General features: G+C 38.8%; 1 protein-coding gene and 1 non-coding gene across 2 annotated transcripts in view; one reads left to right on the plus strand and one right to left on the minus strand.

The window, feature by feature from the left end:
* Positions 1-22160, plus strand: part of FAM13A (family with sequence similarity 13 member A) — a 302687-nt gene that overhangs the window by 111511 nt on the left and 169016 nt on the right. The window contains exon 6 of the mRNA XM_045284117.1: positions 7948-8031. Coding sequence (XP_045140052.1) covers positions 7948-8031 — 84 coding nt within the window. The remainder of the gene's footprint in view (positions 1-7947; positions 8032-22160) is intronic.
* Positions 1501-1634, minus strand: LOC115873401. Its single transcript, XR_004048398.1, has one exon. It is a non-coding gene; the product is annotated as a small nucleolar RNA SNORA42/SNORA80 family (small nucleolar RNA).

Consider the following 22160-nt stretch of genomic DNA (forward strand, 5'->3'; position numbering starts at 1 on the left):
CTGATCCCTTCGACACCTTATGATCACATAGGCGGGTGTGCTTCTTCCATGTGGGCTTTGTTGCTTCTGAGCTAGATGGCCACTTGTTTATCTTCAAGCCTTTAAGACCCCAGAGGCTATATCTTTAGATAGCCAGACACCATCACCTTTCTTCACCACATTTGCTTATGCACCCGCTTTATCTTCAGGGATTATGTCTGGGAAAGCAAGCATCATGTAATGCTAGTTTAATACAACAAAGTGTTCTTGCATTGAGGGAGTACTTGAATAGAGGCCCAATGTTCTTCTGCTACCTTAATACTAAACCTATACATATATGCACATATATCTATTTTTCCATCATTATATATAAATATATTTACATATGTACATGCCTATATTTAGACCTCTATAAATGCCCTTTGTCTCCTAGTTCCTTCCTCTATTTCCCTTTACTTTCCTCTTGTCCCACTATCATGCTCAGCCTTCATGTGGGTTTCAGTAATTCCTCTTGGTGACATTGCCTTGATCAAGCCCTACCAGACCTCCTACATCCTCCTCACCATTGATTTTGGATCACTTGTTTTTCCCTTGTCCCTGGGGTTGTTAACACCCACTTCTTTTCCCCACCTCCCCCTCTTCCCATGTCCCCCCAGAACCATCTGTCCTGTTGTTTTCTCCTCCAGATTGTTTATCCTGCCTATCTTGTCTATATAGACCTGCAGAGATAATAATATGCACAAAAAACAAGTCAGGATTTGCTCTTCTTCTTGCTTTGCAAAGGATCTCTGTAAAATCTCAATTTAAATCTTTTTGGATCTTGCAAAATATCTAAAGGCTGTTGACTCCCTTTTTAATATTCTAACTTTTTTACTAGGCCTGTTAAGATAAGATAAACCTAAAATAAAATGGAAATAAGTAAATATGATTTCATTCAATACAGGCTTGCTGAGATAGAGCTAATTACTTGAATATAACAATTGATGGTAATATGCAACCTAAATAAAGCACCTCTGTTATGATAAATGTTAGCGTGCCCTGATTTGAAATCCTTGCTACTAAATTTAAATATAGTGGAGAGCCTAGCCAGAAAATACATGATAGGACACACAAATTGATAATATTGTGGGAGCCAAATACAGATCTGTTAGGTGCAGAGAAAATATGACTGATTTTCTCCAAAGGCAAATTTCAGATCTGGCTCTTAGGCAGATAAATATCATAGTTGGAAACTACAAGATTGCATTCTGGAAGCCTCAATTTGCTAGAACAATGCCTGATGCAGTTTGTTTCTGATCTTACTGATAGTTATATCTCCAAGAAAGTGCAGGATATGGTGAAGGAATATGATCCTCCAGAATTATTGTAACCAACAAGAATGAATGGAACTCAGGGAAGTTTTGGCAGGGCGTGCCAACATTCTTTTTTTTTTTTTTTTAAATATAAACAAGATGACGGAAGATAGTGACTAGATTGGAAGAATAAGCTGGTGTACACTTCAGGTCAACCAGAACTTTATTTTACTGTGCAACCCACTTCAGTGCCTTAAGCCTACCAGGTAAAGCCAGGCAATGGTTCGGGGGGACAGTTTGCTTTGGCATGGGACACTGTGAGAGGCCCATGGGATCGGACCTGCCACAAATCCAAACCCATGCACGTGCCAACATTCTTTCAGTGTTCCTATGAATAAAAGAAGAGCCCACGCGTTGCAGTTGGGTGAGAAATCCTGAGCAGTGATTATAAAGCAATTTTGTTTTCATTTTTAATTCCGAAGATCAGAAAAACATTTAAGTATAAACCAAAAACCAACTCGGAAGGTCTGAATGAAATCACTTATTTACTGAGAAAGAAGAGAAATGGAAGCACAATTTTAAAAAGCAAGGTAGCATATAGGCTGATGTGCTCCTTTTGTGTGGTCTTGGGTGACACCTCACTTCCATGACTTCTTGTTTGAAGATAAGACCCTATATGCTATTCTTTCTGATAGCGGGGCACCGTCTACTTTCTTCACCACGCTTTACCCATGTCTTCATGTGCGTGATCTCAATTAGTGGTCTCTTCATGAGCATCAACATCAAGCAGGGCCATAACAACTAAGTGTTCTTAGATTGGAGCTAGGATTGAGTGTGAACCCTACATTCAGTCATATATGTATGGCTTATATGTGTCTCTGGTTCACTTTAGTGACATCATTATCATGTTGTATTACAGACCCTGGATGTGAATAGCCTTGCTGTCATGCAGAATGCAGTGTTTTGTTTTTGTTGTTTGTTTCTGTATTTTTCTATGATTTTTGGATATGAAATATAACATAGGTAAAGCTATATATACGGTAGCTACACTGATGATTTCTTGATGGTTATGCCAGGGGAGGTTGGGGAAATGTGAGAAGACAAACAATGGATACAAGAAAAGAATGCCATGTTACTCCGGCTCAGTTAATACTTCCTGAGTGAGTTTTTACACCCTTATCCAGTTTAACACAAGGCATTTTCATTCATACATTTGTGAAAAAGTAACACTAATGGAAGACGATTTGGGGCATAAATCTAAAGCTTTTTTTCTTGGCTCTTGGGGCATTGATATTTCTTTTAAGTGGTTTTTAAAATTAAAATATAATCTCCATAACATAAAATTCACCATTTTAAAGTATACAATGGAGTGGGCTTTAGGATTCACAAAGTCCAGAGCATTTCTATCACTTCAAAAAGAAACTCCCTACCATTAGGATTCACTCCCTACCCTCACTCCTCCCAGCCCTTGGCAACCTCTAATCTACTTCCTGCCACCATGTATTTGCCTATTGTGGGCATTTCAAATAAATGGAATGATACAAGATGTGTTCTCATTGACTTTTTTTTTCATTTGCTGTTTCAACCTTTTTCCATTTATAGCCCATATTTATTACTTTCTTCTTAGAACAATTCATACATCAATTATACCAAGCATTTTTGTACATATGTTGCCAACATCAATTTCAAAACATTTTCTTTCTATTTGAGCCCTTGGTATCAGCTTCTCTTTCTCCTTTTAACCTCCCCATCCCCCTCCCTGCCCTCATGAACCCTTGGTAAATTATAAAATATTACTGTTTTCATATCTTACACCATCCACTGTCTTCCTTCATCCACATTTCTGCTATTAGTCCCTCTTGGGCGGGGGTGAGGGGGGTGTCAATCCTTGCTATCAGTTCCCCCTCTCTCCCCCTTCTCCACCCAGCTTCCCCCTACCCTCATGGTATTGCTATTCCCGTTACTGTTCCTGGTGGGGGGGGGGGCGCGGTATCTGTCCTGGTTTCTGTGTGTCAAGAGCTCTTATCTGTACCAGTGTACATGTTCCAGTCTAGCCGGGTTTGTAAGGTAGAACTGGGGTCATGATAGTGGGGGGAATGAAGCCTTGAAAGAGTAGAGGCATGTTGTATGTTTCATCAGTGCAATGCTGCACTTTGACTGACTGGTCCCTTCCTTGTAACCCTTCTCTGAGGGGATGTTCTTTTGTCTACAGATGGTCTTTGGGTCTCCACTCTGATCCCACACATTCACATCGATATCATTGTTTTGGGTCTTCTGATGTCTGATACCTGATCCCATCGACACCTCATGATCACACAGGCCACTGTGCTTCTTCCATGTGGGCTTTGTTGCTTTATTGCTAGATGGCTGCTTGTTTAACTTCAAGCCTTTAAGACCCCAGATGCTATATCTTGTAATACCCAGACACCATCAGCTTTCTTCATCATGTTTGCTTATGCACCCATTTTGTCTTCAGTGATTAGGTTGAGAAGGTGAGCATCACAGATTGTCAGGTTATGAAAACAAAGTGTTTTTGAATTGAGGGAGTTTTTGAGTAGAGGCCCAATGCCCACATGCTTCCTTAATACTTAACATATACATATATATACATGGGCCTATATCCCCATCATTATATATTAAGATATTTACATATATACATGCCTATATTTATACATGTCCATGTCTTTTGCCTCCTAGTTCTTTCCTCTATTTCCTTTTAAGTGCCTCCTGTCCCACTATCATGTTTGACCTTCATTTGGCTCTCAGTAATTCTTCTCAGCTACATTGTACTTGATCAAACCCCCCAGGCATCCTATGCCTTCCTCACCATTAATTTTAGATCTCTTGTTGTTCCCTTGCCCCTAGGTTTGTTTGCTCCCCTCTTCCCTGTCCTCCTGGGACTGTCAGTCCCATTGTTTTATCCTCGGGATTGTTTATCTTGCCTATCTCATATAGATAAACATGAAAAAGAAGTAGAAGAAGAACGCCTATAACTAGTTCCAGGTCTGTCTGCTGATCCTTATGTTTCCGAGTCTGATGAGGTGCCAAGCCCTGCCCTCTGAGTCTGAAGTCTATCTTTTGGGATTCCTCAGGGACTTCGTTGTTTTGCTACCCTTGCTGCTCTGTTGTGCTCCTTTCATGTTTGACCCTGGTGGGGGGAGAGGGTGGTCAGACAAGGCACACTTCCCGCACTGTATCTCCAGTGCTGTCCCCCTTAGTGCTGTGGGTCAGTGAGGGGACATCACGTCTCGTGGTGAGGCTGACCCTATGGTCCGCTCTGTGCCTTGGCTACTCTGAGCAGGAATGTCATCCTCAGGGCTTAGTGGACCAGGATGCGGTTCTCTCTCTCTCTATCCCTCTCCCCTTCCCTCCTTCCCTCCCTCTTAGTCTCCTAGCCTGTGTTATGGGCAGACCTGCCACTCTCCCTGGGCTGTATCTTCAGCGCTGTCCTCTGTTGTGCAATCTTCTGGGGAGGGGGTCAACATTGCTGGGATTGGGGCCAGCCCCGCAGACCTGTTAGTTCGTGGCTTCATGCTGGTATGTTGCCTTCAAGGCTGGGCATATCAAGTTGAGGTTTAGTTTCTTATGGCATTGTGTGAATATATCATACTTGATTTTTAAAATATTGGCCTTTTGGGCTATTTCTGCACTTTGAATTTTTGTACTGTTATTAAATAATGTCATTAAGAGCATTCATGTATAATCTATGTGTGGAAGGAAGAAATATATCTGTTCTCTTAGGTATATTTCTAGGCATGTAAATGCCTTTAAAATGGCTTTTTAAAGATGAAATATACAACTTTCCTCTAATTCTTTAACGCTTTCTCCCCACCCCACCCCACCGCCCTCTGCCACACACAATCATGACCCCAATTCTACCTTACAAATCCAGCTAGACCAGAGCATATACATTGCTACAGATAAGAACTGGAAACACAAGGATTCCAGGACAAATAAACCCCTCAGGGCCAATATTGAGGGTTAGGGGAAGGTGGGGAGAGAAAGGGGAAACTGATCACAATGATATATACATATAACCCCCTCCCTAGGGGACGGACAACAGCAAAGTGGGTTAAGGGAGACATCGGTCCATCGGTCAGTGTGAGACATGAAAAAATAATAATTTATAAATTATCAAGGGTTCATGATAGAGGGAGGGGGAGGGGAGGAAATGAACTGATATCAAGGGCCCAAGTAGAAAGAAAATGTTTTGAAAATGATGATGGCAACAAATGTACAAATGGGCTTGACACAATGGCTGTGGTATGGGTTGGTTGTAATAAGAGCTGTCCAAGCCCCCAATATGATGATTAAAAAGAAAAAAAAAGATGCAATGTATTAAAATGTTTAGCCTAATAATCCACGTGCATTGCACATTTAACTCGATACTGTGTTGTTTTGAAAGAATACTGAAAATTATTGTCAGGTATTTATTCCAGCTGTTGTTTTAACTGGGAGGAAACAGAGCGATGGACTGTTTGGAGACAGCAAACCTGTCTGGAGTCCTCTAGCTCTCCGACACGTGGGTGCGGGCGGTGCTGCTGAGTCGAGGCAGCTCCAGTGCTGCTCGCGCTAAGGGCAGCCTGAGAGGTTGCTGGTCTTGTCTAGTCAGTCAGTCAGGAGTGAGCACAGAGCGAGAAGCCAGCCTCCTGCCGGGCAGTGGAGTGCTCACATTGGCTTTGTCTCTGTTGTCCAAGTTGGATGCTCAAAAATAAGAAATAAATATAATTTTTGTAGGTGAATGATCAGGTAAAATTTTTACCGAAAATGCTGCGTAGGGAAAAGCTGACTGGAAAGCGGCCTTGACATCCTGATTTTCAGGAGCAGGAAGAGAAAAATAGGAGTAAAATAAATATTATCATTTTGAGTCTGTGCATAAATGAGAAAGAATTATAGGCATTTGTAAACAGTCAGTTGTCACCAAAGGGCAACCTTAACATCCCTTAGAGTCCGTAGATGTCCTTCTCATCACATTCTAGCATTTATAGATTCATAGCTTTAAGAGGTGGAAGATTAAGTATCATGATATTATCTACATGCTGCCGAATCACACAGTGGATTGTGTAGTGAATCACTTGAACCTTCTAAATGTCATGCAGAATATAGTTTATTCCTCTGACCATGAGTCAGAGTGAAAGTGGGCTCATTCCCTATTTCCAGTAAGCAGTTTCCCACCAGCAGGTGTTGTGCCTGGTGGGAAAGGGGAGGCCGGAATGTACACTTACTCAGGGATCTGGGAAATGTCCGGTTTGGCCCTTGCATCAGGTTGTACACGAGGCCACGGGCAGCTGAGGTTATTGGCAGCACTTCAAGCCACCTCTAAGTTTAGGAGTGACTGCCGATCCTCTCAGAATCTGGGAATCTTGCTCCCTTGTACCAAACTGAGAACAGGTGCATGTCAAGCCCTGTGGTCTAGCAGCTGAATTGAGTGTGTCAGCCCTGCTATTCTCTACGTGATACTGAGCATGCAACCTCCCAGGATCAAAGTCCCTCGTTTGTAGAATTGGAGAGCTAGCTGACCTTTGAAAAATACATTTGTTTCTAAAATGCTATGGCTCTGCAATCTAGTTCAAGCTTAAGATGATAACCAGGTTTGAGATGTCAAATAAGTGGGTGGGGAAGAGCAGTGTATACATAGGAGAGCTTGGGACTTACAGACCTTTGATTCCTGTATGTCATTGCACAAGTTACTTACTTTTCTATGCCTTCTCCATCTTATCCATAAAATGAGGATGATGGTAACAGTACCTGTCTCATAAGATTCTTAGGATGATGAATGTTATTTTGGATGTAAAGTACTCAGCTTAGTACCAGATGCATCATAAGAAATAAAGGCTATTTCTTAGTATCAAGAAGTATTTCATTTTCTTTAAACATCTTTTATTTTATATAGCTCTCCTTATAAGTGAATAAATAACACTCAAATAGACTTGAATAACATTATAAAGTATATAGATTATTCATTTAGAAATGGACTCCTCTACATAGTTTACCAAGTTTAATGGCTGTTTAGAAATGGGATGCTACATTATCAAGGGTGAAAATCAGGATTATTGTTTCTATTTATACTCACGTAGGAATAAATACATGCAGATTGGTCTACTCTGCCCCTGTAAGTTCTGCCACTCTTCTTCCAAGCACTGTTTTGGGGTAAAAAGCAAGGACTTAAGGTCAACAATTTTGTCAAACAGATACTCCAGGTCCTGCCCAGCTTACTGAGAGGATTGCTTTGTACTATCACTATACAATCATGGATGGGTAAAGTATATGAAGGAATTGGTTTAAAGTATAATATTTATAGAACCATAATATTGTGTGAAATATGGTAGGCAAAATTGTTAACTAGGAGTTTGATGGTTGTGGTCTTCGGGATTTCTCAAAAGAAATTAAAAGTCAAGGTGTTTCCAGTGGCTATGTATGTGAGTAAGAGGGACATAACGTAGAGAAGATTATTACGATCATCTGTGAATACGCCTTTTATGTATGTCCTACACCTACTCTATCACCAACTTCCTTTACTCTGCATGACAGGACACTATAAACTCATCAGCGTCTGATGTGAACTGCACAATTCAGAAATGTCTTTTGTCTCCCTTAAAGGTTGCTTTTTACTACCTTGTAATTTTTCATTTAGGGAATGTTCTTTATACCTTTACTTTTTGTACTCCTTTTTCAGGAGGCCAGTTGTAAGAAGGCTCTGCCCATCCTTCTAACAAAAGGCTTAGAGAGAGAGAAGCAAAATATGTCACCAAGAACTAAGGTATGTAACTGGCTATCCATTGATGGAAGATGAAATAGGACCCATATCTCACATAGTGTACAAAATCAGACCCAAGATGGATCAAAGGCCTACATTTGCAATTTAAGCTCTGATACCATTCCCTTCTTTGGATTTGGATTTTATTCTTTATAATCCTTAGATCACACAGGCTGGTGTGATTCTTCCATGTGGACTTGGTTGATGCATCACTTAGCTGACCGCTTGTCTTAAGACAAGCCTTTATGGCACCAGATGCTATTCTTTCTGATTGCTAGCTACCATCTGGTTTCCTCACCACACCTTCCCATAGCACCCACCTCTCCAGTTATCTCTTCATGAGGGTGAGTATTGAGTAAGATTATGTCATATTAATTAATTTTTCCTAGTCTGGAGCTAAAATTAAAGTGTAAGCTCAACATCCATTAGTGTATCTATGGTTTCTATACATCTCTGGTTCACTTTAGCAACATCATCATCGTTTTATAACAGAGAACATTATGAATCATCCCCTGGGGTATAAGGTAATCTATTGATAGTGTAATTAATTTAGCTAATGGTATGGAATTTAAACCACTGTTGAAAAAAGAAAAATGTACAAGTATAGGCCAACTTCAGAGTACATCATGATTGTTGACTTGTGCAGATTAAACACTTTTAACTTACTGAGCACTATTTACATGAAGAATGGGGGTGCTGATAGAGCAAAACTTCCAGTATCACTCACTCACAAAGGCAGAACCATGCCTGCCAGACTAATACATGTTATAGAAATGAAACCTAGGGTGTGACTAGCCTTTCTATCAGACAGAGAGCATTGTGAAGTCGATTATGGCAGATTTATTTAGCTTAAAATGTAACACCTTATCATTTGATCTTCCTTTTGAGCCATTTTAAAGTTTTGTCAGCTTTACTTTCATATTTTTAATATTTTTATTTTTTACTTGTTTTTCTATTGATTTCCTGTTTGTCTAGTCACTGTTGTTGGGTTTTGCATGTTTGCTTGCTTCCTGTTTGTGTTTTAAATTATTTTCTGTATGTGAGATCCATGACAGATAGATCAATAGAAACAGTAACTGGATGGAAAATTGCTTAGAGGAATGGCAGGGGAGGGTGGGGTGGGGAGACAGGGGAGGATGGGGTGGGGAGGCAAGGGAGGATGGGGTGGGAGGCAGGGGAGGATGAGTAGCCAACAATAAGTATGAGGGAAAAAATGTTTTGAAACTGATTGTGGTGTTGATTGTACAATCTTTTTAATATGGTCAAATTAATAATTTGTGTGCTATATGGAGGTTGGGGTGGGAGGGGACCTAAATGTGAAACCTAGAACTAAGACATAAGATATAGGCAATCAGCGTGTATGAGAGATCAGCGTGTATGAGAGATCTTTCCTAGGTTACTTCGAAATACGAAATAAATACATTTTCTCCCAGTGGTAAAATGCCCGAGTGTAATTCTTTCTCTAAAATAGAAATTGCTTTGTTGTTTTTCTATAATTGTGAGACTAACCCATGGTCAATGGAAATCTTTTAAATATATTTTATTGAAAATATAAGAACGGATGGCAACAAATGTATAAATGTGCTTGGCACAAAGGATGTATGTATGGATTGTGATAAGTCGTATGAAAAAAATTTTTTTTAAAGAGTTATAGGAGCCCCCAATGAAATGATTAAAAAAAAAAGAAAAGAAAATATAAGAACTATCACAGATGATAGAATAAAAGATTTCTTATGTGGAATTTCTTTTATTTTAATTAAGGAAATCCACAGCTACATAATTGCTTTGCCAAGGATGCCTGAACACAAAATATATACTGAGAGTGTGAACATTTGTTTGTCCGTCAGAAAAGTCATCCTATTAACCTTGTCACTCTCTACTTCCGAAACTTTAATATTCTCTATTAAGTAGAATTTCACCTACTCACCACTCTAACACGTTTAAAGCTACTTTGATTTTTCCATTTCTAATACAAGAAATTCTCTAGTCTTTCTTTGAATCTATTGTAGGGGAATTTTAAAGAATTTTATGCTTCAAATTCAGTTGCCAGCTATTATAAATATAATGTGGTAGTGTTTTCAAAGGTGAACCAAGCTATTACTTAGTGTTTTATTTATGGTAACAGTTTAAGATTGATTTATGTCGGTTTCTTTAGGACATATTCCACCTTGCTTATCTTCTGAAAAATTGCTTCAGTTCTAAATGATTCTTTCCTTTTAGGATGCAAACTCTTTTGTATATTATCTTGAGTGCAATATTAGTGTTGTCAGACTTACATGTAATGAATTTAAATGTACTACAGGCATTTTGTTTTCATTTAGTAAGAATAAAAATTGACAAAAAATAGTCCACAAACAAATGTGTGGGAGAGAAAACATGTAGGATTTTAGGATAATTTGTTAGCATTTTCTTATTTCCTCTGTTGATCTTGGTATACCCACTTTTAGGTAATGATACCCTTGGTGGATCACTTCCTAACTAAAGGGTATTCTGGAAATGTGTCATAGAAATTGTTTAAGAAAATTCTAATATTTTTATAAAATGAATCTCATTTTGAACATGCCAAGCATATCCAAAGCTAGTCTACCACTCATGTGTCAAGTATGTTGTACAGTAGTAGTTTGCATGTTGTTGTGATGCTGGAAGCTATGCCACCAATATATCAAATACCAGCAGGATTCTCCAATAGTGGGCAGATTTCAGCAAAGCTCCCAGCCTAAGATAGAGTAGGTGGATGGGAATTGGTAGACCACTTATGAAAAATTAGCCAATGAAAACTTTATGAGTAGCAATAGGAAGGTTATATCTTCTGTTATAGTCCAGAAGATGGACCCTCAGATTAGAACGGACTTCAAAATTATAAAAGCATCACTTCCTCAAATTACAATCAACATGGTGGAACAAAGTTTTAGGACATATTTGCTCATGTGAAATGATATAAAATAAGAAGAAATAGCTGCAAATATCCATTAACAATCAGAACATGGAATGGGAATCTAGGAAAACTGGAAGTCATCAAAAATTAAATAGAAGGCATAAAGATTAGTATCGTAGGCATTAGTGAGCTGAAGTGAATTGGAATTGGCCATTCTGAATCAGACAACTATATGGTTTACTATGCTAGGGATGAAAAAGTAAAAAGGTATAGTGTCCCATTCATTACCCAATATCTATAATATATGTATATATTTCAAGATATATCTTAAAGTACAGTGCTACACCAGTTAATACAACTATTACCCAAATTTCTGAACCAAATTTTCAAGCCAGTAATGAAAAAATTGAAGAATTCTATCAACCTCTTCCATCTGAAATTGTTCAAACATGTAATCAAGATGCACTGATAATTACTAGTGTTTGGAATGCAAAATTTGAAAACATAGAGGAAAGATTGGTAACTTGGAAATATGGACTTGATGGGAGAAATGATACTGGAGATGACATAAAAGTGTACTTAAAAACCAATTACTTTATTCATTGCAAATACCTTTTAAAGCACTGTAAACAGTAACTATACAGGTGGCCCTTGCCAGATTGAGTACACAGGAATCCAATTTGTGGAAAGCGATGATAGAAAAGGCCAAAATCGTCAGCAAAAACAAGGCCAATGGCCTGCTGTGGAACAGATCATCAGTTGCTCATAGGCAAGTTCAGGTTGAAGTTGAGGAAAATTTAAACAAGTCCACAAGAGCCAATTTATGAGCTGGAGAATATCTCACCTGAATTCAGAAATTTTGTCAAGAATAGATTTGACAAATTGAACACTTGAGACCAAAGTGCAGAGGAGTTCTGGGATGATATCAAGAATACCATATCTGAAGAAGGAAAGGCATCATTGAAATACTGAGAAAGAAAATTTAGATACTAAGAAATAAAAGAACAACATAGATGTTAGAAGAGACTCTGAAACCTACTTTTAAATATGGAATAGCTAACATGAGTAGACGAAATAAAGTTAAAAAGCTGAACAGATAATGTCAAAGGCAGCTCTAAAAACCATTGTAAATTATTATAACAAAAATGTATAAAGACCTAGAGTTAGAAAAACAAAAAGAAAAGCCACACTCAGCATTTCACAAGTTGGAAGAACTTAAAAAACCCAAACCTTGAGTTGCAATATTGAAAGATTCTATGTGCAAAATACTGAATGGTACATGAAGCATCAAAAGAAGATGTACCAAAAAATAAATAGTCGACATTCAAACATTTCAAAAGCTAGCATAGAATGTTGAAGAACTGATGGTATTGAAGGTAGTCCAAGCTGCATTGAAAGAATCAGCAAAAAACACAGGACCACAGGAATTGACAGAATATCAATTGAAATATTTCAATATACTAATACAGCCCTGGAAATACCTACTAGTCTTTGCCAAGAAATTCAGAAGATAGCTATGTGACCAATTAATTGTAGGAAATCTATATTTGTGCCCATTCCACAGAAAGGTGACCCAACAGAATGCAGAAATTATCAAACAAAATTATTGATATCACATGCTAATAAAAGTTTTCTAAAAACAATCCAATAGTGTTTGTTACCATACATAGAGAGCTACACAGAATTCAAACTACATTTAGAAGAGAACACAGAAGAGAGATCACTTGTCAGATCAGTCTTGACTGAGAGCAGAGAACACCAAAAAGATGTTTGTGTATTTTTATTGAATATGCAAAGAAATTTGACTATGTGAATCACAACAAACTATTGATAACATTGAGAATAATGGGAATCCTGAATGCTTCTTTGTGCTCATGCAAAACCTATATATATAAGCTAAGAGGCAGAGAGGAGGAGAATTAGGGAACACTGAACAGCTTAAAATCAAGAAAGCTGTTTGTCAAGGTTGTACCCTCACTCTCAGTATTCGATCTGTAGGTTGAACCAAACATCTGACCAGCTGGACTATGTGAAGAACTCGGCAGCTTGTTAATGGACAAGGTGCAATATGCCGACGGTACCACCTTGTTTGCTGTGAGTGAAAAGGGCTTGGAAAAGATACAAGGCCAGTGGAAATCAAAGATTGCAGCCTTCAGTATGAATTACACCTCAATGTAAAGAAAACAAATATCCTCCCAACGGAACCAGAAAGGAGCTTCATGATAAATAGAGGAAGGATTAAAGTTGTGAAAGATTTCCATTTTCTTGGATCCATTGCCCATGCTCATGAAAGCAGCAGCCAAGAATATAGTCCATGGGGCACTTTCTGCTGCACAAGTCCTCTGTAATGGGTTAAAGCACAAAGGTGTCATTAGCATACTAACGTACTTGTGCACCTGGCACAACACGTGCTCTTTTCAGTCACCTCATATGCATGGGTGAGCTGGGCGATGAATAAGGAAGATGAGAGAAGAATTGACATGCCAGTGAAGCATATTAAATATACCAGGGACTGTTAGAAGAATGAACAATCTGTCTTGGAAGAACAAGGTGGGTCCTGATAAAGTTGGAGGAATATTTGGAACAAAATTTAAAATTGTGAAAAAATAAGAGCAAAATCCTTCAAGTGCCATCAAGTGGCTGCAGACTCATAGGGACCCTATAGAACAGGGTAGAACTTCTCTTGTGAGTTTTCCAGACTGTAACTGTTTAGGGGAGTAGAAGCACTTTCTCCTTCCCTCAGAGTGGTTGGTGGTTTTGAACTGCCAACCTGTGACTCAAAGCCCAATGTGTACACACCAAGTCACCAGGGCTCCCCCTTTAGACCAGACTTCCTTGTCCAGTGGGGACTGGTAAAACCCCAAGACTAGCATTTAGTCATGTTCAAGTCTTGGACTGAACTGGCCTAAGTGGCTCAGTTTTCAGACAAGCACTAGGCAGGTCTATAAGGGGAACAATAATAACACTAGAAAGATAGACACACTTCAGAAAAATGATTTGAGATCAAAGGGGCAGTATTTCCCCAAGGACAAAGTGCAGAAGGGGTAGGAAAGGAGGAGGAATGGAGACAGGAAACATGGGAAATGGCCCAATGATGTTACACTGAGGAGATTACAATGAGTGAGATGAAACAGAATGTGTGTCGATTGTTGAGTGTAGGACTAATGATCTGCGCCGTAAACCATCACTCAAAGCACAATAAAAGTTTAAAAAAATAAAAGTACAGTCAAAGTTCATCTTATAAACAAGGATGGCGAGACTTTATTTCATGTACTTTGGTCTGTTTATCAGGAATGACAAGTCCCTGCAGAACTTCATGCTTGGTAAAGTACGATTCAGAGGGAAAAAAGGAAGGCTCTTGATGAGTTAGATAGATTGACACAATGGCTGCAAAAATGGGCTCAAATGCAAAAACAATTGGGAAGATGGTGCAGGACAAGGCAAGTTTCATGCTGTTGTACGTAGCACCTGTGAGCACCAAATGTTGATATCTCATTAGCTCTGTGGTTTGGAACCCAATTAGTTCAATACAGAAGTGACTTCATTGGGTAAGCCAAGATTTTGACTTTAACTCCTTTGTAGCCCTGCATGAGCAAGTTTAAGCTTACGTGAGCAAACTAAACTCTAGTTACTGTAGGGGCGATTACCATGTTTGTCATTGCAAATCCCCAAAATGAGACAGAGAATGTAAGCCACGAGAAATTATTAAGACAGTAAGTCTCACACCAAGATTTTAATCTTAAGATCGTTTTTCCTCCGGATGGTATTTCAGTGCTAAAGCTGACAACATCTATAAAATATGACTGGTGTGTCCTTTCTAAAGTGACTTAACGAGCTATGAAAATGATGTGCATCTTTGCTATTAATGTTACTTCATTTGGCCTCTGTAAATGTCTTCTTTAGTTATCTTTAGTTACTGCTATATTTGCCTTAGACAGCTAAGTACTTCTGATCCCTACAGCTAAGTATTTTCTGATCCCTACATGGACTAGAGATGTAATATGGTATTAAACCGATTGGCTCTGGAGGTGTCTAGTCTAAGCCATCTGTCGCCGTTTGTATTCTGTGTACCACCTGTTGTCTCTCCTCCGGGCAACAGGAAGGATTATATTTATCTTCCTTAGGTAGGGAAGTCATTTCTTGATATACACCCAACTTAAAAAAACAAAAAGGACCCCTCCATAACGTTGTACCAGGAGACTTCCTGGATCAGTAATGCCCCTAGTTCAACGACATCCCCATATAACGATTTCATGCGGCGTATTCTATAAACCATACACGGGGGCTTTAGAAAGCACACAGAACAACTTCATTGTCTCATAATTCCATCCTTCTGTGCGCTTTTGGAGCACGTTCACATACACAAACAAATCATTGGACTAAGTGACCCCGATGAAGAAGAGAACACCAAACAGAAGTTTAGATGAAGTAGTGGAGAACGCAGAAAGTTGCCAAATAATGCTTTGGAATATGTGTGCATCTTAATCTCTTTCAAATTGTAAAGCCCTTTACATAAAGGCCAAGTAGAAAACTAATTTATGAAAGACCAGTCAATGCAGCACTTTTATTTGATAGTTTGAAAGTTCTTTTCACACTCTATGAAATAAATGACATTTCTATTATATATTGTTGAGATATGTTTATTACTGCACTCTATTATCTGTTCTTTTGTCTGTTGGCCTACCTTGAGTCACTATGGTAATTTCTTAATTAGTGGTATTTAAGTAATGAGAAGACAAGTCCTCTCAACTGTCTTAATTTTCTTGAAATTTATCTTTCCTTTTTGGCTTTCTAATTCCAGGTCTTTGAACATTTCATTATAATACTTTGTCCTCTCATGCTTCCCTTTGAAATCTTCTGTTTAGCTCTTTTGTGCTATCATTTCTTCTGTTTGTATTACAATCAAAAGCTAGAAAAAGTGTCTCTTCTAAATCCATAATCTTCTATTGATGTTTCCTGCATCATTCAATATTTTGCTCATAGAATCTTCCAATATTCTGATTCAAGGCTTAACTTTTTTCTTGTGTTCTTGCAGTTCAAGATACGGTGAGCTTGTTCTTCCTTCTTCATGTGGTTGGTATAAAAATAGGGTGAAGGACATTGAAGGGTACTGGCAATTCTGACCTCTGTCTCAGAGAGAAGCTCTTAGGGCAGATGAGAAACTGGATTTTGCTTCTCCTTTGTGTAGCCAGAGGAGGTCAGATAGGGTGTCACACCATTTTCTCATGGCCCAATGTACCATCTGAATTATTACTAAATTTTTATCAATTTCTATTGCCAATATCAGACATAAAAACTGAGAACTTATACAGTTGAATATTTTCTTATATTCTTTATTTTGCAAATATATTGCATTTAAAATGTATGCGATTACTATAAGGTGTGAATTATGTGCTAGATGCAAGCAGATGCATTTATTATTTTACTTTTAAATCATACTTCCTATTTAACATTTTTTGTTTTCTTGTAATTGTGCCTGACAGAAGGGGAAATACTACTTTTATAACCACCATAATTAAGAAATCCCCATGACTCCTCCTTTTCTTGCCTGTCAGATGATTAATTTTGGGGGAACACTTATTGGTAAGATAAAAACAATAATTGGCCAATTAGAAGGAAAACCAAAATTGTAAACATCTACTATGCCCTTGCTTGCATTCCTTCTCCTTTGACTTTATCTCTGACCTCTATTTGTTGAATCTAGGTGTTGCCCCTAGAAACCCTGCTATATCTCTTCACAGGTAGTGTTTTTTTCCCCTTCAAGTGGCTGCATATGAAAAAAGTCTCTGATATTCATAAAAAAATTGTTAGCCACTACCTTGGAATACCTGGTGATATTCTGAAGTCAGATAATCTAAGAGCAAATTTCCTAGTAAGATTTATGCCTGGGGTTCTTGCAGTTCCAACTTTCAGTTTAATTACTTCCTTTTAGCTCTGAATATCAGAGAAAGCTACAGTTCATTTGATATATATATTCCAATACTGTTTATAAGACAAACAATAAACAAACAAAGCTGTATCTGCTCTTTATATAGAAAGTCAGAGCACATAAACATTACTTTTGAAACAACTCCAAATCATAGCAACTCATGTTAAAATATCACAACTACAATGAGACTTGTTTTGTCTTTCTTCTTCTTCAATTGTGTTTTGGTGAAACTTTACACAGCATATTACATATGCAATTAGACTGTTTCCACAGAATTGATGACCATTAAGGAGACATCGGTTATGTTTATCAGCGTGTCGGCATTCGCTTTAGCTGTGTTCAATTTCTTACCTTTCTGCTCCTCGGCTTTCCTTGCCCCCTCCTCTTTTTATCTTCGCTGTTGAGTCATTGTGCACCTTTGGGTCTCCCCCGTAATGCTTTTTAAGTAGAGTACTGATCGTCTGAGTAATATCCTTGATTCTGTGTGCCTCTCAGCCATTTCACTAAAATATGGTGGCAGCCACTGTTTTGCTGGGACCATTTTTCAGAAGCCACCCTGGTATGACCATTGTAGTTCTGAGAGAGCTTGTCTTCACTCATCACTGGTCACAGAGACATGTTTAAATGCGTTGTTTGGAATAAAAAGGTGAATGTGGAAGGTAAAAGGAAACAGAGGAAGGACAGAGGAAGCAAAGCAACGGATAGAGGTATAAACATAGCGGTGTACATATGTAAGTGCATTAATCCACCAAAATAGAGGTATTGGGCCATGTACATATATTTATACAGCAATACACTGAGGTAGGGGATGGATTTCGGACCTCTGCTCATACCCTCCCTCGATACAATAACACTTTGTTCTAACAAATCGGCAGTCTGAGATGTTCACCCTCCCGACACAATCGCTGAAGACAAAACGAGTGCATAAGCAAATGTGGTGAAGAACGCAGATGGTGCCCGGCTATTAAAAGATATGGCATCTGGGGTCTTAAAGGCTTGTAGTTACACAAGATGCCATTCAGCAGTGAAGCAACAAGTCCACATGGAAGAAGCACACAGCTGGTGCGATCATGAGGAGTCATGGGGCCAGGGTAAAGACATCAGCAGACACATAACAAACAGAAGCATGTCGATGAGAATGAGGGGGGCTGGAGCAGAAATCCAAAGCCTACCTGTAGACAGTGGAACAATCCCCCCACAAAGGGGTCACAGGGAAGGATGAGTCACCAGGGTGCAGTAAAGCATTGATGAAACACACTATATTCCTCTGGTTCCTTGAGACTTCCTCACCCCCTACTACCATGACCTCAGTGCTGCTTCTCAATAGGTACACAGGTATGTATAAGAGATGGGAGCTCACGACACACAGAATCCAGGAACAGGAGTGGGAATAGTGATACCAGAAGGGTAGGGGGAAGATGGGGAGAGGAAGGGAGAAAGGGAGAACCGGTCACAATGATTGACACATAACCATACACCCCTCTACAGGGAGAAGAACAACAGAAAACATGGGGGGAGACAGCAGTCAGTGTGAGATGACAATAGTGAAAATGTACAATCTATCTGGGGGGTTGTGAGTGGGGGAAGGGAGGTGGGAAGAGTAGCGGATACCAAGGGCTCAATAGAAAGTAAATGTCTAGAAAAGAACGAAGGCAACATATGTACAAACATGCTTCAATCAATGTATGGATTGTGATAACAATTGGATGACCCCCCCCCAATAAAATGATTTTTAAAAAAGGGTGCATGTACGAACTGGAACCCTAGTACCAGTACTTTTTGAAGTAACCTCGAACCTTGTAAAGGCTCCTCATTGTTCTTTCTTTTTAAAAAAGATCTTTTTATTGGGGGCTTTTACAGCTCTTATTATATTCCATACATCAATTGTATCAAGCATATGTGTACATAGTTGCCATCATCATTTCCAAAACTACTTGAGCCCTTGGTATAAGCTCCTCTTTTTCCCCTCCCTCCCTTCCCCTCCCACCCTTGTGAATACTTGGTATATTGTTATTATTATTTCATATCTTACACTCTCCATTGTCTCCTTCACCCACATTTCTGTAATTTGTCCCCTTCTGGAAAGGGGGTTATATACCCAACCTTATGATGGGTTCCCCCTTTCTCCCCCTTCCCCCTCCCCAGCCACCCCCTACCATCATGATATCGCTACTCCCACTACCGTTCCTGAAGGGTTTATCTGTCCTGAATTCCATGTGTCAAGAGCTCTTACCTATACCAATGTGTGTTCTCCAGTCTAGTCAGGTTTGTAAGGTAGAACTGGGTCATGGTAGTGGGGGGACTGTGGGGGGTGGAGGAGCAGCGGGGGGTGGGGGTGGCAGGGGCATTCAGGAACTAGAGGAATGACCTCTGTTGTTCTCATTATTCTTTGTAACTATTGTAACTATTGTTACAAGGTTGCGTACAATCCCATGGTATGTGTGTACCACAATTTGCTTTAGCTGCTCAGGTGCCTCCATTTATTTGCAACTGACTAAAGCAGCGGTGAATGTAGGTGTGCATATGCTTTTGATTTAATCACGTCTAAGATGACAGATGATTCAACTCAATGGTAGTGGGGGCTTCCTTCTGTCTTTTCAGGAAAGTTATGATTTAGAGAAAAGTTTAAAAGATGTGTTTGAACTTCTTAACTGCTCACAAACACTGATTTCACAAATGACCCTTCTCAGAAGTCTCTTCTGGCACCGCTTCCCCTGATGGAAATGCATTCTGACTTTAGCCAATGTCAGTAGGCTATTCCCTGACTCTTTTCATGCCTGCCTTTCAGGGGAGTGTAAATCCTTTCAGAAGAAGTTGTACAGCGTTGATGTTTGTGTAGCTGGAGTTTAACATAGCATCTGCCTCAGACAATATTTGTTTACTGAGTGAATTATTTATTTTCCATATCTAATTTTGTTTTGCAGCCCATTCCATCTTCTTGTTTACCTTTTGATATTACATACAATGCTATCTGATTCTCTTGTGTACACTTAATCTTTTGGATCCAAGCATATTGTGGAAACATATACTTGAACTTGTTCTCTGATTCATGTTCAAAGTATTTAACTGGATGCTTATCCTAATGACTCTTACCAGACATCCATTAATTTCATTTTACAACCAGGAAATTCACTTCCCTTTATCCTGTCTTGTCTTTGGCTAAATGATAAAAGAAGAGGGGTAAAAGCAGTTACTACATATTACCGTCTTGCTCCTATCAGAAGTTTTTCTTTGTAACACAAGAGAATGTTACACAGAATGAGAAAACTACTAATCTAGTAGCTCTTAGATCTACTCCAAACATTAAAATGGGGTTCTTTTTTTCTTCTCTTTTCTGATAGATCTAGCAAACGATTTAAAACAGAACAACACCATTCAATTTAAAAGAACTTTTTGGCTTTTGTACTATAGGGTCCTTACAGAAAGTTACTTTGTCATATATCAGTTGTGCCAAACATTCAGATTGATGACCATTAAATTAATTAGTAGCATTCAGCAACCACATATCGTGTGGTTATTCCAGAGTCGGTGTGAGTTCCATTTAAATTAGACATGTTTTCTAATTTAAAAATGTGGTTTCACATTGGATTTAGTAAGCATGTCTTTGGTTTCATATGGTAGAAAAACCTAATTTCAATTGATTTAAGCAATAATGGAAAAAAATTGGGTGGTGGTGGTGGTGCTCATATACTTGAAATCCTAGAAATACAGTTAATTTTTTACCGTGGAAAACCAGGGTGGCATGCCGACTGCACAGGGCTGTGCACACAGGGCCAGTCTTCACCCTACCACTTAGAATGTCTAACTCTCCACCGCTCGGGCAGTGATCCAATCTCTCACACTAGGCTTCTGAAATGATCACGATTTCTTTTCGTCTCTCATTCTAAGACTTCAACCTATAATTTTTCCACTTCACCCAAATTTTTAAAATTCTAGCCCATTTCAATTTTGTTGATGTGATCATGACTGAACTAGTTTATATCAATTCAGAACCCGACTTTTGACAGGATTCTACACGAAGGATCTAATACTTCCCTCATCATTTTGCCTTATCAATTTCATCTTTAGATTTAACCTTTTTCACCACCCCAAATGACTGCCAGTGTATATAGGAGACACGTGCCACCAATTAAGAACCACGAAGGGCTTGGGATTGTATTATACTGGCAAGCTGACAAGCCGTCCTACCACGACTTCATAGATTCTGTTGAATCAAAAAAGAATTGTTTTTAGCTTATTACAACAATTGCTATAGCCAGCATTATCTTGCAGTACTTCTGTAAACTTTAGTTCTCGTGAGTAATAATACGTATGAGAATCAAGAAAATGGTCTAAAACTGATCGTGATGATGATTGCACAACTCTTCCTGATGTGATTGAATTGTATGACATGTAAATCATATGCTAATAAAACTGTTAAAATGAAGCAAAATAGAGGCTATATCGTAGGATAGCCCCATGTGCACACACACATGGGAAGAAGATAAGGTAGGCAGAACCCTGAGGGGAACGATGAGTGGTTTGAACTGTTAATTACAGAGGTGTTCACCTGAAATGTAAACACCTCGTCTAATTCACAGTTAAATAATCATTAAAATATTAAGACTTTTTAAAAAAGAAAAATAATGATGTTGGAAACAATATACACCACCACTGTGTCCAAAAGAACTGGTCAACTTTCATTCATATCAAGAAGTAGCATATGATCAAGAACCCATGATACTGAAGAAAATGATTCCAGCAATCGCAAAAAACCAAATTGACATAACACGCATTGAAATGTTTCAATAAGCTAATGAAGCACTAACTGGCTTATGCCGAGACCTGACCGGAAGAGATCAATATTTGTACCCATTTCAAAGACATGTGATCCATTGTGCAGTGACCCAATCATGGAGATTATTGAACAGTATCATTAATACGACGTGCAAGTAAAATTTTGCTGAAGATCAATTACAGTTGCAACAGTACATCAACTGGGAGCTTCCAGACAGACATTCAAGCCACATCCAGAAGTGGATTTAGGGATTTGCTAATACAAGAAGGCTCTTTGCTGAAAACTGTTCATTTATGGTTAATGGCTATACAGAGGCATTTGGCAGCATGGATCACAGCAAACTATGGATAGCATTGAGAAGAATGGGAATTTCAAAACACTTCATTGTGCTCCCATGGAAACTGCACGTGGCAGTCTTTTTTTTAAATCATTTTATTAAGGGCTCATACAACTTTTATCACTATCCACACATACAGCAATTGCATAAAGCACATTTGTACATTCATTGCCCTCATCATTCTCAAAACATTTTCTCTCCACTTAAGCCCCCG

This window comes from Echinops telfairi, unplaced genomic scaffold (genome assembly GCF_000313985.2).
Source record: "Echinops telfairi isolate 266 unplaced genomic scaffold, ASM31398v2 ScPeMD7_7468;HRSCAF=8506_0, whole genome shotgun sequence".
Lineage (NCBI taxonomy): Eukaryota > Metazoa > Chordata > Mammalia > Afrosoricida > Tenrecidae > Echinops > Echinops telfairi.